General features: G+C 43.5%; 1 protein-coding gene across 1 annotated transcript in view; it reads right to left on the bottom strand.

Annotated features, from left to right (window-relative positions):
* The window catches only part of disp3 (dispatched RND transporter family member 3), a 284,882-nt gene that overhangs the window by 74,047 nt on the left and 193,521 nt on the right, over positions 1 to 17,314 (bottom strand). The window contains exons 6-8 of the mRNA XM_055659011.1: positions 15,395 to 15,529; positions 8,928 to 9,088; positions 4,594 to 4,733 (exon numbers count right to left, since the gene is read on the bottom strand). Coding sequence (XP_055514986.1) covers positions 4,594 to 4,733; positions 8,928 to 9,088; positions 15,395 to 15,529 — 436 coding nt within the window. The remainder of the gene's footprint in view (positions 1 to 4,593; positions 4,734 to 8,927; positions 9,089 to 15,394; positions 15,530 to 17,314) is intronic.

Below are 17,314 nucleotides of genomic sequence, written 5' to 3'. Positions count from 1 at the left end.
TTAGTGCAGTTTAGTTTAGAGATACTGCGCGTAAACAGGCCCTTCAGCCCAGCGAGTCCATGCCGACCAGCAATCCTTGCACACGAACATTATCCTACACACACTTGGCACCATTTACAATTTTAGCAAAGTCAATTAACCTACAAACCCACACGTCTTTGGAGTGTGGGAGGAAACTGGAGATCCCGGGGAAAACCCATGAAGTTCACGGGGAGAACCGTACAAACTTCGTACAGAAAAGCACCCATAATCAGGATTGATCCCGGGTCTCTGGCATTGGAATGCCCCTGTCCCACTTAGGAAACCTGAACGGAAACCTCTGGAGACTTTGCGCCCCACCCAAGGTTTCCGTGCGGTTCCCGGAGGTTTTTGTCAGTCTCCCTACCTGCCTCCACTACCTGCAACCTCTGGCAACCACCTGCAACCTCCGGGAACCGCACGGAAACCTTGGGTGGGGCGCAAAGTCTCCACAGGTTTCCATTCAGGTTTCCTAAGTGGGACAGGGGGCAGCAACTCGATCGCTGTGCCACCGTGCCGCCCCTGATCAGGTCTTCTTGCAGCAAAGAGACCAGGAGCTTTATCACATGAAACAGGGGCGAAACAGAACAGGAGGTGGCAGGTCCGAGAGTATATCCTGCTCAGTACAAGCTGAGCCAAGGAGGCAGCCACTGTCTGCATGGGTTGGAAGTGAGTCTCCTATGAGTGCTGCTTCTCAAGGGGAGAATGTAAATTTATAGTTCCCCCAAGGCAAATCAAGGGACTTTCTTCACACTCCAATCATTGCCAATAGCATAATATACCAATAATCAGGCAATGGATTCCAGGTGATGCATAATAATCCCTCACAAGATGCTTGGCAGATCCACCTGTATTGATTATACAGTCATGCAGCACAGAACCTGGCCTTTTAACTCACCACATTAACACTAATTTTTTTTCCTACCCACACCATTTGCTTGCATTCGAATCTTTAAGTTGCTATCTAAATGCTTCTTAAGCATTTAGATAGCGGGAGGACATCTACACCTCCCGCTGCCTTAGCAGGGCAAAGAAGATCATCAAAGACAGCTCCCATCCTGCGTTTGGACTGTTCGACCTGCTGCCCTCTGGAAGGCGCTATAGGTGCATCAAATCCAGGACAAATAGACTCAGGAATAGTTGCTTTCCGAGAATTATAACTACTATTAATTCTAATTCACACATGCACTGACTTCACTGCCCAACACCAAGGACTTCCATCTGTATATATGTATATATGTATGTAGCGCCGCAGAAATTGTGCACTTATTCCCGCCCCCCCCCCCCCCCCCCCCCCCCCCCTTCTCCCTTCTGTTTTTTGTTTTTTCTGTTTCTTGTTTTTTGTGCTAAATTGTATGTATGCACTGAGTACGAGCAGCTTTCAGTTTCACTGTACATGTATAGTGACAATAAATGGCATATCTATATCTTAAGCAAAATTATTATTGTATCAGATTGTACCTCCTCAGGCAGAAAAGGAAATGGAGAACCAGTGGCTTGTGAGAGGGAACACGTTGCAGGGCTACAGGGAAATAAACAATAGAGTGGCCATTTGGGAGTAGGAGTGCAGGAGTAGGCCATTCGGCCCTTCGAGCCAGCACCTAATTGCTAATGTTACTTTTAATCCCTTCATCCAAATCATTAATATATATTGTAAATAGCTGCGGTCCCAGCACCGAGCCTTGCGGGACCCCACAAGTCACTGCCTGCCATTCTGAAAGGGACCCGTTAATTCCTACGCTTTGTTTCCTGTCTGCCAACCAATTTTCTATCCATGTCAGCACCCTACCCCCAATATCAAGTGCTCTAATTTTGCTCTAATTTTGCCTACTAATCTCCTGTGTGGAACCTTATCAAATGCTTTCTGAAAGTCCATATATACCACATCCACTGGCTCTCCCTTGTCCATTATCCTGGTAACATTCTCAAAAGATTCCAGAAGCTTAGTCAAGCATGATTTCCACATCGTAAATCCATGCGGTCTCGGACCGATCCTGCTACTGTAGTTTAATGTGCCGCTATTTCATCTTTTATTATTGACTCCAGCATCTTCTTCACCACCGATGTCAGGCTAAACGGGGTCATGGTACCAATGGGAATGTTCTGCTAGAAGCTAACTAACATGGACACAATAGGGCAATATCCTCCTCCTGCATTGTAATTAGTGAGTTGAGTTTAGTTCAGTTTTATACCAAACCAATTAACCTAAAAACCTGTACGTTTTTGGAGTGTGGGAGGAAAGTGAAGATGGATAAGAAAGAAGCAGTGTTTCATTCTGTTCACAATAAATGTCGACTTATGATAATTTGCAGCGCTGGGCATTCTTGAATTAGCACCCACTATTGACGAGCATTCTCTCACCTATTCCCGCCATTGTTCATCCCACACTGAGGGGACTCTGACAATACATGCAAGCTGTTGGATCACACCATGCATCATCATTCATATTCCTTGGCCCCCATAGGAGACCCTTCCTCACAGTTTGCCATGAGAAGACCAATGTAAGCAGTTACACATAGAGCTCTTTTTGTGCAAGAGCAGAACAAGAAGGGAGAAGATTCATGAAACAGAAATTAACTTTGCTTTATAGTCAACGCCAGCTATGGTATTCACTAAATTAATCCACAATCAAATGCTCCGACGTGGTGAGGCTGGAAGAGAATCTATCCCGTGGCAACCATGATTGATGTCAAGCCAGGAGATCAAACATGCAAACATCAATAAAATGATGAGGTGAAGCATCACAGGATGTACAGTCTGCCAGCATCCAACATTTTGCTAACTTCACTCTGCACATCGAGATAAACTATTTCCCAGTAGGTGAAGGCTTGACCTCTGTATGGGGTGCAGCAAGGTAGAACATCAATGGCAAGTGAGAATGGTGTAGCAGAAACTGTGTGTACACATCTTGTACACCAACTGTGTATATGTACATGCATCTAAGTGTGTATGTTTCTATCTACTTTGTGTACATTAGCATGTGTGCATATGAGTGTATGTTTCAGTCTGTATGCATGGATATGATTGGGTGAGTGTGCATGGTCTACATGTATGTGTATGTCTGTGTGTACTTACATCTGTTCTTGTGTACATGCACCATATGGGTGTATCAGTTCATGCATCTGCATGCACACAGATGCACATCTCTGTGTGTACATGTCTGTTGCCTGTGAGCCACCTTGCACCAGACTCTTCTACGGGAAGTCCCAAGGCATCCTCTGGCCTCATGAATGCACGGTACACCTCTCCTGGCATATTCCTCAGGGAGTACTCTCATTTTCTACTGCAATCTCTGTTACCTCCACAGTAGGCCTTCAGTAGCTGTGGTGCTGCTTTGAGAATCTGCTTTTAAGCACAAACCCTCATATGCGACGCTGTACAGTCGACAGAGTGTGAAACCACCAGGAAACGTGCAAACCTGCTCCCTGGGGTAAACTTTCCCAAATGCTGCTCCACTGTCCATTTGGCCAATATTACCATTATTTTTTAGGGGATATGAGGGGGGTGCAGTGGGTAGTTCTAAATGTGATCATGGTTTAGGGCACCCACAGTGGCCCAATCTAATCCTAGCTGAGAAGTGTTTTATTTTGTGTGAGAGTGTCAGATTTTATTTTTCTCCTCCACTTTTCTTGTATCATTGGAGATGACATTTGGCGGTAGCTGAGCTGCCACTCCCTGCATCGCTGCAGGGAGGTCACCGATCCCCCTCCTCAATGCTTCCTGTAACAGTGCCTGTGGCCGAATCATGATCACTAATGAGGATGGTGCTGACATTGCGATGTACAATGCCGGGTCCATCCATCTGTAGCCCCGGAGGCCCAGAAGACCAGAGAGTCTAGGCTGAATCCGCTGGCAGCGACAAGTGCGAGGAGAGGGCCGGTAGGAGAGAGACCGGGGTGTTGCCTCCAGTGCCTTCAAGGTCGGCTGCAGGAGGCGCCACCCGCCACACTGAGGCGGTCGGCAGAAAAGAGGGACATCGGTACATTGACCTGCAGCAGCCTGGGGCTCACCTGGATTGGGGGCACTCCAGTACTTCCAACATGCCGACCGGACTTTGGACTTTTTTATTCCTTTGTAAACAGTGCCAAAATGTGGTGAGTGTGCATTTGGGGGTTGTGCAAAAGAATTGCACTGTGCTGTGCATCGGTGACAAAAAATAACCATTGATCACCCAATGGTTCAATGGTGCTTTTTTGTCACAAGTGCAATCTCAGTAAGAGTGAAAATGGTCAGGATTGCATTTGGACCCAGAAGATGATAGACCTGCTTTTAAAGTAAATTGAAGTGTACATGGGGTGAGCAGATGAGCATAATTAGTGTGCTTAAAAAAAACATGTCCATTAACAAATTGAGGTTTTGAGAATGAATCGTGCGACAACCTTGTCTGCATATCCCTGTGGAGTTGCTTGGTAAATAGAACAAATATTTGCCGTGAATTCAGATAATAACCGAGCTTAACAATGTTGCAACATATAATGACTTCTGAAAGTATTCCCAGTGCTAAGCCTGTGTTCTTCAGCAAAGTCACTTTTCACTTTGATAAATGCAGAAGGAGCTAAAGACACTTGTTCCTACCTGGAGCAGCAGGATATCTCCAGAGGCGAGATGTACTGACTCCAAATGCAGAGAGCAGCTGGCATAAGAAATAGAACAGCTACCCAGCAGCAAGCCACGATTAAAGACATGAAGAGTCCAAAGTCATGGACAGCTGGGATCTGGTGGGAATAAAACAGGATTGTTACTAACTATCTCAAACAGCAAGTGGGCAGTGAATCAATCACCAATTTGAACATTGATGGGCACAATTGACTTGATTTGTATCCAGCTGGGCTGGTTTCCTGAACTCCTGGCAGTAATGCTTTGGGTTGTAATGTATTCACAACAGCCATGTTGCATTTGCTGAGGAGCGTAAACGTACAGATTGAAAGTTAGGAGTAAATTGCCAGGTTATTGTAGCCAAAGTGTGACAAATAATGGCAACAAGGTACAGCATACCAATGAAGATGTAGGGACCAAATTGGGTCCACGCGGAATGGCCTCTTGCCTCTTCAACCTGAAATATTAACACTGCTTTCTCCTACCACAGATGCCGCCTGACTGCTGAATAGTTCCTGCATCTTCCATTCTGATGGAAAAGGGCAGAAGACAGAATGATTTAGGTGTGAATGGTCCTTGATTATGTCAGTTGCTTTCCTGAGGCAGCGTGAAGTATTTCAATGAGTCGATGCAGGGAGAGGCTGGTGTTCGTGATGGAATGGGTTGCATTCATAACGCTCTTCGATTTCTTGCTGTCTTGGGCATAGGTTACCATACCAAGCTGTGAGGCATCTGGACAGTGTAGGAAGGAACTGCAGATGCTGGTTTAACCCGAAGATAGACACAAAAAGCTGGAGTAACTCAGTGGGGCAGGCAGACTGGCCAGTCTGAAGAAAGGTCTCAACCTGAAACGTCACTTACAGTGTTTCTTCTCTCCAGAGATGCTGCCTGTCCCACTGAGTAACTCCAGCTTTTTGTGTCTATCTTAGGCATCTGGATAGGATGCTTTCTATTATGCATCTGTACAAAAAATTGGTAATAATCATTGTAGGTATAATGTGTATATAATGTGCATGACCATGGTGTAAAATCAAGAACACAATGATCAGCTCAGTCAAAATGTTGATCATTGCTTAAGAAGTGTACTGAAACAGAATTATGTTTAGAGCCCTCAGACTGTAATAGTGAAGGCACTAATCATGACTGTAGGATGAAGTTTGAAGTAGACAGATAGCCCTGGGCTGGACAAGTATATTAAATCTATCAGGATCACACTGACAAAATACAGTACTTGAAACATTCATTGAAGCTAAGGACATTTGCAACAGAATGTTATACAATTAACACGAGTGCACTCGTTAAATAGTCTGAGAGAGAGCAAACAAGGATGATGAACACAGTTACGAAAATAAACAAGATCTGTAATAAGTGAAACATACGATTTATTATTGAAAATGATCAGGACAAAGAGAGCTTAGGAGAATGGTAGCTGGCATTGTACGATTAAAGAGCAAATGCAGAGGGTGGCACAGTGGTGCACCTTTTAGAGCCAGTTTCAGAGACCCAGGTTCAATCCTGACTTGGGTGTTGCCCGTGTAGGGTTTGCACATCCTGCCTGTGACTCATCCTGCACGGGATTCCTCCCGGCTGCTCTCCATCCTCCCACATCCCAGAAACATTTGAGTGAGTAAGTTAATTGCCCATTGTAAATTGTCTCAGTGAGAGGTAGAATGTATGTTCAGTGTGTGTGGATGTGTGTGTGTGTATGTGGAGGGGTATTTGAGGTGATGCAGAGGATCAAAGAGAATGTGGGGAGAATTAAAAAATGGGATTAACATAGGATTATTGCAGGATTTGTGTAAATTGGCATCTGAAATAGTCATAGAAACATAGAAAATAGGTGCAGGAGGAGAACATGCAAACTCCACACAGACAGTACCCAAGGTCAAGATCGAACTTGGGTCACTGGTGTTGTGAGGCATCAGCTCTACCAGCTGCGCCGCTCCAAATGGTGCTGAGTTTTTCCAGTCTTCCACCGCACTCCTTCCTGCCTTGTATTTATCGATGGTGGGAAAGGATATAGATTTTAGGAGGCCAGGCACTCGCCCCAGACTATACAGCGTCTTACTTACTCCTGTAGCCACTGTATTTCTGTGGCTGCTCCCATTATATTTCTAGCAATGGTGACCCTCAGTGTGTCGATATTGAGAGACTCAAGAATGATTATGCCACAGATTAGAACGCTAATCATCCTCATATCAGAGATGGGTATTGCCCCGCACTTGCGCGGTATAAATGTGACTTACTACTATCAGCACATGCCTAAATTGCTCACAAGTTCTAGGCGTAGAATTAGGCCATTCGGCCCATCACGTCTACTCCGCCACTCAATCATGGCTGATCTATCTTTCCCGCTCACCCACATTCTCCTACCTTCTCCCTATAACCCCTGACACCCTAACAAATCACAAAATTTGGTCAAAGATTGTGCATCTCTGCCTTAAAATATTGTCAATAATCATAGCTGCAAAATTATTGAATTTTTTTTAAATTTTAAATTGGCATTTGGGAATCACTTTCACATTTTTTCCTCAACAAGTTGTCTTGGTGAACTATTGGCAAGTTTTTTTATAACTGGGTGATTTGCTTGGATATCTTGAAGGGTAGTTACTGCCAACCATGAAGATTCTCTTTCTAAAGGACATCAGATCAAGATAATCGGTCTCTGTAATCAATGCTAGCAGATATGTTTTTTACACTGGAAGAATATCTAGATCTCAGTTGGGCTGATAATCCCATTAATTCTGAAAGGAACACTTCAACACTGTACTTTAAAATTTACAGCTGTAACCGGACTATCAAATGGCCTTACTTGAATGGATATAAGCAAGAAAATGATGTCATTTGATATTGGTATTAGTATTGGTTTGTCATGTGTACTAAGATAGAGTTATAAATATCATTTTGTGTGCTATTGAGACAGATCACGCCACGCACCACTGCAATTGTACCATGCATTGAGTACAAGAGGTAATGTACAGGTGAAAATAAAGTGCAGAATGTGGTGTTACAGTTATAGAGAAAGTTCAGATAAAAAGGTTATTTGATCCTTCATGCCTGCTCTGATCAATGCTGATGTTTTAGCCCAGCACCACTTTCCTGCACTTACCCCGTATCCTTTGATTCCCTTGATATCTAAAAATCTATCGATCTTCTGCCTTGAATATACTCAGAAACTGATGCGCCATAATCTTATTAAGCAGAGAATTCCAAAGATCCATTGTGAAGGAACTTTTTCTATTTCCAGGCCCGACTAGCTGACCTCTTCCTCTGGACTCATCAGGCAGGGGAATCGTCATCGCTCCATTACCTTTCAAACCTTGTAAAAAACTTTGCATGTATCAATGAGACTCCCTCTCTTTCTGAAGAAGGGTCTCGACCCGAAACGTCGCCAATTCCTTCGCCCCGTAGATGCTGCCTCACCTGCTGAGTTTCTCCAGCATTTTTTGTCTACCTTCAATTTTTCCAGCATCTGCGGTTCTTTCTTAAACAATACCTCTCTTTCATTCTTTAAAAAAATTGACAATGCAGGCCCAGTCTGCTTAAACTCTCCTTACCAGACTATGTTCCAATTCCTTCAGTCAATCAACCTTTTCTGCAAATAAATGGAACCTGGAGCAACCCTTTATAATAAAATTGCAGAAACAAAGGATGCCATTTAGCCCATTCCACCCTGATATGCTTCCTGAATGAGTTATTTTTGCAGTTGCCCTATCCCCTGCTCTTCCCTCACATTCCCCTCAAGCATTTATCTAATTCCATCTTTGAGAGTTATTACTGGACATAGTTCTACCTTTTCAGGCAGTGCACGCCAAATAATAGCAACACACTCCATTAAAAACAACCTCAATCTCTCTGACGTTTTAATGAGTGTCGTATCTTTTGACCTGCCTCCTGGTTAACGGGGCCAATTTTTCCCTTTCGAAAGCCTGCACTACTTTGGCAGTCCAAGTTAAAGCTCCCTTGAACCCGCTATGCTCTCATCGCCTCCTCCAGGTCTCTGCACTCGGCAAGTGGTGTCCTCGGCACCACTTGATATGCACGCTGCATTTCTGCGCACCTACTGCCATCTGCATTATGGCTCTGATTATGGAACTCCGTCCAGCACCAACAGTCTGCTTCATTTAATTACCATGTTTTACAGAACACCTCGTTCCCTGGAGCACGAGTGAGCCAGCGAGATGGACTGCCAGGAAAAAGAAATGAAGGTTTAAAAATAAAATTCCTGCAGAAGGAGATTGGAAAGTCTGTCGATCACACAAATGAAATAAATTAGCCGGCTACGCAGCATCAGGTCTTTATAATTAACCAACCTGGGAAAATATATTGGCTGCATAGGCGGCAGCTGTGGTGAAAGAGGTGAAGAAGGTGGCTCTCCCCGCTGTTTTGATGGTGTGAATCATCCTCTCCTGTGGGCTGAGAAGGTGGCTTGCTTGTCGAAAAGTGTTAATGAAAACGAAGACATCATCCACCCCTGAAAATAGAAAGTTCATTGCTGAAAAGAAGGAATAAACATATGGCATTTATTTTTCTCAAGATCTAAAAGGTTGGCAATCTCACAGTATGCCCAGTGTGTGGGAAGGAACTGCAGATGCTGGTTTAAACCAAAGAGAGACCCAAAATTCTGGAGTAACTCAGCGAGACTGGCGGCATCACTGGAGAGAAGGAATGGGTGGCATTTCGAGTTGAGACCCTTCTTCAGACCCGTCTCGACCCAAAACGTCACCCATTCCTTCTCTCCAGAGATGCTGCCTGTCCCGCTAAGTTATCACAGTATGTCAATATGCTTTGATAACACTACTGTGTCCAGTGCTTTAACTAAAGGTTATATTAAGTGAGTCATAGCTTCCTTTCAAATATCAAGAAATTATATCTCATACAGATCTATTATGAAGTAAATCAGAATCAGAATCACACTTTATTTGCCAAGTATGTTTTGCAACATACGAGGAGTTTCATTGGCCAGGTCAGTCATACAATTAAAAGTAACAGGTCAGACAAAAACACATTTTCACACGAACATCCACCACAGTGACTCCTACACATTCCTCACTGTGATGGAAGGCAAAATAAAGTTTTGGTCCTTCCCTTAGTTCTTCCTTGCTGGTCGGAGATATCAGCCCCATTAAGAGTCACCAGTGCGTTAGTCGATAACTACATGATTAGCCCACTGTAGTCAATGAATTGTATATCCAAATACTCCCAGTTTTGAAGAAACAAGATCAATGATCTCAAATCTTGTTTAAAAAGGAGTGGACCAGCCCGAATGGTTTTATTAACTCTGCAAACAGCTATTGCATGATGTTAATTAGACCCAGATCAGGCTTTGCTTTCCTTAAGTAGATATCCATACGGATCATAACTTGCATTTAGTGTTACGAGGCTGTATTCAATGTGAGCAGGAGAGTCAGAGAGAGTCTGGGCAGTTTCAATTAGTTTTTAAAAACAGTTCAAATTGGTATCACACTAGGACACTCAGTAGTTTTGGAAGATAATTAAGAGTGCTTAAGCACGTAATAACAAGTTGCAATAAATTTACCGAAGTACATGAAATTGCCAGCTTACCCAACATGCAGATTTCAAGCTTGTTCTGAATGAGCTGCACTCCGCCACCAAGTCAAATGAGTCAAAATTCCCCGAAGCCATGGCCATTAAAGCTGGGACTTCAATCAAGCCAAACTCAAGAGCGTCGTACCAAAATCCTCTCAGCATGTCTCTTGTCCCACCAGGGGCCACAACATGGCATGGTGGCGCAGCAGTAGAGTTGCTGCCTTACAACAACAGAGACTCTGGTTCGATCCTGGCTATAGCTGCATGTCTGTACGGAGTTTGTACGTTCTCCCCGTCACCTGCTTTGGATTTTCTCCGGTAACTCCACTCTCCAAAGACACACAGGCATACACATTGGCTTGCTATCATTGTAGAATTGTCCGGTAGATGGAAGCTTGCTACGATCTCCACAAAACGACCAGGAATGCTAAGAGACAACACCGGGCCAAGGTTGTGTCCCAGGACAATTACTGGGACACTGCAGCAAGGCTCCAGGTTAGCACAAGCACGGCAACTTTAAAAATCCCACCCATGGTCAGGTCCGAGCACTTGAAGTTGCCAATCTGAGTTGCCATTCTGAAACTTCTACAATGTAAAAAAGAACACTAGGGAGTTTATTTGCAAGCGTGTCCCTTATGAACACATCTTGCTACGCTTTCCACAGAGAGGAAACGATAGTTCAAGTGTCCATCCACTTTATTGTGGATTTGTGGAGTTTGATGATTATGGATGTCAGTGAATAAAGATTATTCAAACCTATTCAAAATTATTCAAACCATGATTCCTCCATGCCTGCACAAATGCTCGTTATCCAATTTTAGATTAGCAAAGATTAAAAAAAACTCTGGAAGAGTTTGAGAAATCCTCCTCGCCAATAAATCATCCTGACTAGGGTGGTTAAAGTCTATTGCCAGTTTAGTGTCCAACACAGGTTGATTTTTAGACAAGCATCACTGTACAGATGCTACAGATACAGCACGGATTACAGGTCCTTTGGCCCACCGAGTCAAGCCAACCCATCGGTCACCTGTAAGTTTTTGGGTATATGGGACGAAACCGGAGAGCATTTAGAAGAAACCCGTGTGGTCACAGGGAGAATGTGCAAACTCCTCACGAGCAGCGCCTGAGGTCAGGATCGAACCTGGATCCCTGGAGCTAAGGCAGTTGTTCTACTGGCTGCACCATGGTGATGCAGATTCAATTAAAAATCACTGATTCGATTAAAAAACAGACTTCAGTCAAATCAGCCACTCGTAACCCATTAAGGGGGAAGAAAATCAAAGGGAGAATTTTATATTGAGAATACTAGATGAAAGTAATTCGCAGGTACTTAGATCAGGCACAGAATAAAAGCCATTTTTTATTAGTGTTTAGATTCTGAGCCAATTCCCAGATTGTCACTCGTAAATTCAATTTGCGAAAGCTGATAACATAATTGTGCACCAACCCATGTGCTGATGTACAAATCTGTGGCTCATCTAATGATTTTACAGTTTAAATGCTAGAAATCTATCTCGGGAAGACCAGAATCCTAAATGAATGATGCGATTGCCTTCAGTACTGAACTACTATTGTCATTTTTTGGTTTAGTTTAGTTGAGTTTAGAGATAAATCGTGGAAATCTGCGCCGACCAGCGATCTCCGCACACTAAAGGGCCTGTCCCACCAGCATGCGATTGCATGCGTCTAGCGTGACCAAACGTGGTGGCTTGAGGCGTACGGCCTCGCAGGGCCGGTCCCACTTCCAACCGCGGAGTCGTCGGGGCTGGTCCCGACATCATACTCACCAATCAGCTGGGCAGGAGGCGGGCCGACTGAATTTGGACGTCACATGGTGTCGGGCGCTTACGTTATCACGCAACGGCACGCCGGGCGGTGACATCATGCGCCAGGCGTACGCCATCACGACGCTACGTATGACGTTGAGACGCTGCGTACGCCCGTCGAGGCGGTGCATACGGCCTCAATGCAGCTGCGGGCCGATTGGCCGTTGCCGCATGAAATTTTTGGACAGTGTCAGTTTTTTGGAGCCCCGCGCGATGTTGGGACCAGCCCCGCACAACTCCATACGGTTCCGGTGATCGAAGTGGGACCGGCCCCGCGAGGCTATACGGCTCAAGTGACCACGATAGGTCGCGCTCGCTGCATGCAGTCGCATGCTGGTGGGACACTATCACCATCACACTAACGCTAGGAACAATTTACAATTTGTTTTTACCAAGTCAATTAACACCTCCTACAGTCAGCACCCATAGTCAGGATTGAACCTGGGTCTCCGGCGCTGTAAGGCAGCGTCTTCACCACTCCGCCACCATGCCGCCCCATTGTATAAACTGAATTCAAAATATAAACAGGAAATAAAGTAGACTTTCAATGGCCAGCTGAGAGCTTTAACATTGGAACAGTAATATTTGATTAAAAGACATGGAAACGAGGGAATAAAAATCTGCACTTTGCTTTACTTTGGCTTGAGTAATAATGCTTGGCTAATGGGAGATTAAGACTTAGTTAGATATGCTGTGCAACTAAATATGTTTGGTTTCCAAATTCAGTGAAGAGCCAGTTAGAGGAAGTTGCTGAGCTGGAAACCAAAGTCACTGATGTCCCAGTCCATTAGCTCTTTATGACCAAGTCCATTATTGATATCAAATGTCTTGTGCTATAACAATAATTATTTTTTAATGTCCAGAAGCAAATTACAAAACAGGCGTATCCATATGAGGTGTAAATGTCGCAGAACATTTAATTATCTTATTCAAATAAATAAAGCGTAATTGCAAATTTATTACTTTGGATCTATATTTAGTTTTGGTTTAAAGCAAAAAGAAGTGGTTAAAAATGTCGATCTTTCGTGTGAACAGCTGAATTATTATATGTGCCCATCGGACCTGACCTGGAATAAGCTTTCTGATGATAATTGCCCCCTCACTCCACTTCCTCTGGTGCCTTTGCCTTGCTCCATTTATTCTGCTTCAGTTTCACATTTACTAACTTTTTAAGCAGAGATTTATTCTCTTTTCATCCCCTTTCTTTGGCTCACCCGCGGCCACCTCATGGTAACACAATCAAGTGTTAAATGACCCTGCTGCATATCATCTCAGAAGCGTCTATGTAGCTAATCATTTTTTAGTTTGGTTTAGAGATACAGCGCAGAAACAGGCCCTTCGGTACCGACCGCCAATCCCCGCACCTTTACACCACCCTACACACACTAGGGAAAATTTTACATTTAGACATTTATATCCACCCAATTAACCTACAGAGCAAACCCCATGCTGTCACAGGGAGAATGTACAAACTCCGTACAGAGAAGCACCCGTAGTCAGGATTGAACCTGGGTCTCTGGCGCTGTAAGGCAGCAACTCTACTGCTTCGTCACTGTACCACCCTAATCTTCTAATGCAATATTTCAGGAAATACACATCTATCAGCATTTTCCCCTTCCTAGTGCACACATAACCATCAATAAAAAATATCCACGAGGGACTTCAAAGAACAGATCCAGTACTGTGGCACTCGTCTGTGAAATGTAGCGCAGTTTCTGTTGAGTGATGTTTGATTTGCTTCAACATCAGATGGTGCAGCGATATAAGGAGATGGAGGATCTTTAAATATATTGACTACAATGTTCAGCTGTACTCTCTTTTCACTTCTGCTATCTTTTAATGCGATATAAGGCAAATAGCTCTGGCTGTGAGGATGGTCTCTGTATAATGGGTTGGTCTGGCATCTTCAGTGTCAGTTGACATATGGCCTCCAATTTACAAAATCTGACCCAGAGAGGCTATAAATTGTCAGCTTGGAATGGTTTTTTTTCTGTTTTTAGTGAAGATTTCACCTGAGATTGGGTTGCACAGCAGCTCAGAGTTTACAAGTTAGTATATTTGCCTCAGTATGCTTGATGTTGAAACAAGACACATTTCTCTAGCATAAATAGTTCTTGCTTTAATGACCATGAAAGAGAAACAGTGATTACATTAGATAATCACACAGAGAGCGGTGAATCTCTGGAATTCTCTGCCTCAGAATGTAGCTGAGGCCAGTTCATTGGCTATATTTAAGATGGAGTCAGATGTGGCCCTTGTGGCTAAAGGGATCAGGGGGTATGGAGAGAAGGCAGGAACAGGACACTGAGTTGGATGATCAGCCATGATCATATTGAATGGCGGTACAGGCTCGAAGGGCCGAATGGCCTACTCCTGCACCTATTTTCTATGTTTCTATAAAAAAGCTTATTTTAAATCGTGGAGCAGAGCAATGTCACAGCGGGCAGCACTACCTCCTCAGAACTCTATTGTCCAAGGTTAGATATTGACCACAGATGTTGTCTGTGTGGTGTTTGCATGTTCTTCCTGTAAACATGTGGGGCTCCCCAGGTTTCCCCCTCTCCTTCTAAACCTCAAAGATGCGATGGTTGGTAGGTTACTTGGTTATTGTAAAAATAACCCTCCGTGTAGGCGACCAATACCAGAGGAGAGAGGAGGGGGAGTTGGGAGAGTCAATGGGCACGTGGGAGAGAATAGGATATGTGGTGGAATGGGATTGAAGGAATTTCTGACAGTCTAACACAAAATGGGCTGAATGGCCTTGTGTAGAGGCATATTCCAATGCGATATTGGAATGTGTGTGTACATATTCACTTGCACAAGAATTTTAAATTCTTTCTATGTATTCCACTTACGTTGACATAGAAACATAGAAAAATAGGTGCAGGAGTAGGCCTTTGAGCCAGCACCGTCATTCAACATGATCATGGCTGATCATCTAAAATCAGTACCCCGTTCCTGCTTTTTCCTCATATCCCTTGATTCCTTTAGCCCAAAGAGCTAAATCTAACTCTCTCTTGACAATAGACAATAGACAATAGACAATAGTTGCACGAGTAGGCCATTCGGCCCTTTGAGCCAGCACCGCCATTCAATGTGATCATGGCTGATCAGCCCCATTCAGTACCCCGTTCCTGCCTTCTCCCCACATCCCCTGACCCCGCTATTTTCAGAGCTCTATCTAGCTCTCTCTTGAAAGCATCCAGAGAACCTGCCTCCACCACCCTCTGAGGCAGAAAATTCCACAGACTCACCACTCTCCGTGAGAAAAAGTGTTTCCTTGTCTCCGTTCTAAGACACTTATCTACTGGTTTAAAACTGTAAACAAAAACGCATGTTGGCAGAGAGATAAAACGAAACATTTGTAAGGTCACAGGAAACTAGATTATTGGAATGATACTCACCAATACCCACAATAACAAAGGCAGCCACTCCATTTAAGATGCCCAGGTACTGGATCCCAAATACCACATGGTATAGAAATAGGGCAACCAGGCAGCTCAAGCCAATACTGGCAATTCCAAAGAAGGTCAGGAAAGCTGGTGAAATATAAAACGACAATTAGAATGCTCCTTGTGCCAAAGTGTGTGTGTGTGAGAATGGGGAAGGGATGTCTTCAAAGCAGAACAATTGAGATTAATTTTCAGAATTAAAATTTTCAAACTAACAAAGTCATAGAAACAAACAGAACATGTGATTCTTGATTGTGTAGCAAGCCTCATTTCACATTTATTTTCATAAGCAGACATTGGGATCAAATTTACTGATGATAGACACAAAATGCTGGAGTAACTCTCTGGAGAAAAGGAATAGGTGACGTTTCGGGTCGAGACCCTTCTTCAGGCTCAGTCTGAAGAAGGGTCTAAACTAGAAATGTTACCCATTCCTTTCTTCCAGAGATGCTGCCTGACCCACTCAGGTACTCCAGCACCTTGTGCTTCATTCCTACACAATCAAATTGACTGCCGTTTGCTATTCCCAAGCAGAATGGGAGATTGTGCTCATAATCTTCCCCATTTTATTACCATTAACTAACTCGCTGCCATTTTCTGCTATGAATATCTAATGGAAAAGGATCCAGCACATGCACAAATTATTTATATTGTTTCAGAGGTAGCAAAGGCAAAATTAACACAGGACGATATTTCTTGGTTTATTGGTCCTCGATAATGTGATGCTCATAAGTTCATAAGTTATAGGAACAGAATTAGGCCACTCGGCCCATCAGGTCCACTTCACCATTCAATAATGGCTGATCTATCTTTCCCTCTCAACCCCATTCTCCAGCCTCCTCCCCAACCCCAAGATGCTGAATGAACAATTCCCTTGCAATGTCAGACTAAAGGCATCAAAAATGTCAGTTGGATAGTGGAATAAATCAGTGTCATGAGTAATAACAGCACATCATTAACGATCCTCCCCTCTACCAGGTCAATACACTCAATTACGGAAAGGACAAATCAGATAAAAATCAAAAATAAATAAACTTAATAGAAATACCGGACATACACAATAAACACAAAAATACATTTAAAAAAAGATCAAAATATTAATCACATTTAAAAATAATGTTGATAAGAGTATTAACACATAATGTTTCCACAGAGCGAGGGCCAGCAGCCAAAGGATATAGTTATAGATAGAGAACCATCAGCCTATTAAACACTACAATCTCCAAATAAGCTCTGAACCACATAGACGTGGGGCAATTTTACACTATTAGTGTTTTGTTTGTATGTTTATGAACTTTTATTTTCTTGTTTATTAGATTGTTTACAGAGTACTATGTTTACAAATTCTGTTGTGCTGCTGCAAGTAAGAATCTCATTGTTCTATATGGGACATATGACAATAAAACACTCTTGACTCTCTTGACTCTTGAAACCCAGTAGAGTGACTCTATTAGTACTATTGTTTAGTACTCTTGTTGACTAGAGTACTCTTGGCAACACTGCATCACGCTAGGAATGGAAAGGAAGGGGTTGAGTATACCACACGGAAAACACATTTTATTGCACAGTGAGCAATTTACTTGGGAAAAAAAATTCATAAAGACAAAAAAAAACAACAGCAACTTCTCTCTATAAATGCTGGACAATAAACTAAATCACAGTTAGCAACAGTGTAGTCATTGTGTTTGGTGGACTGAAGAATTAGAGTCATAGAGTCATATAGTGAAACAGTGTGGAAACAGGCCCTTCTTGCCCACACCAGCCAACATGTCCCAGCTACATAAGGCCCACCTGCCTGCGCTTGTCCTACCCATGTACCTGTCTAACTGGTTCTTAAGCATTGGGACAGTCCCTGCCTCAACCACCTCCTCT

The sequence above is a fragment of the Leucoraja erinacea genome, chromosome 30 (genome assembly GCF_028641065.1).
Source record: "Leucoraja erinacea ecotype New England chromosome 30, Leri_hhj_1, whole genome shotgun sequence".
Taxonomy (NCBI): Eukaryota; Metazoa; Chordata; class Chondrichthyes; order Rajiformes; family Rajidae; genus Leucoraja; species Leucoraja erinaceus.
Note: the sequence above shows the minus strand (reverse complement) of the source record. Positions and strands in the feature narration are given on the sequence as shown.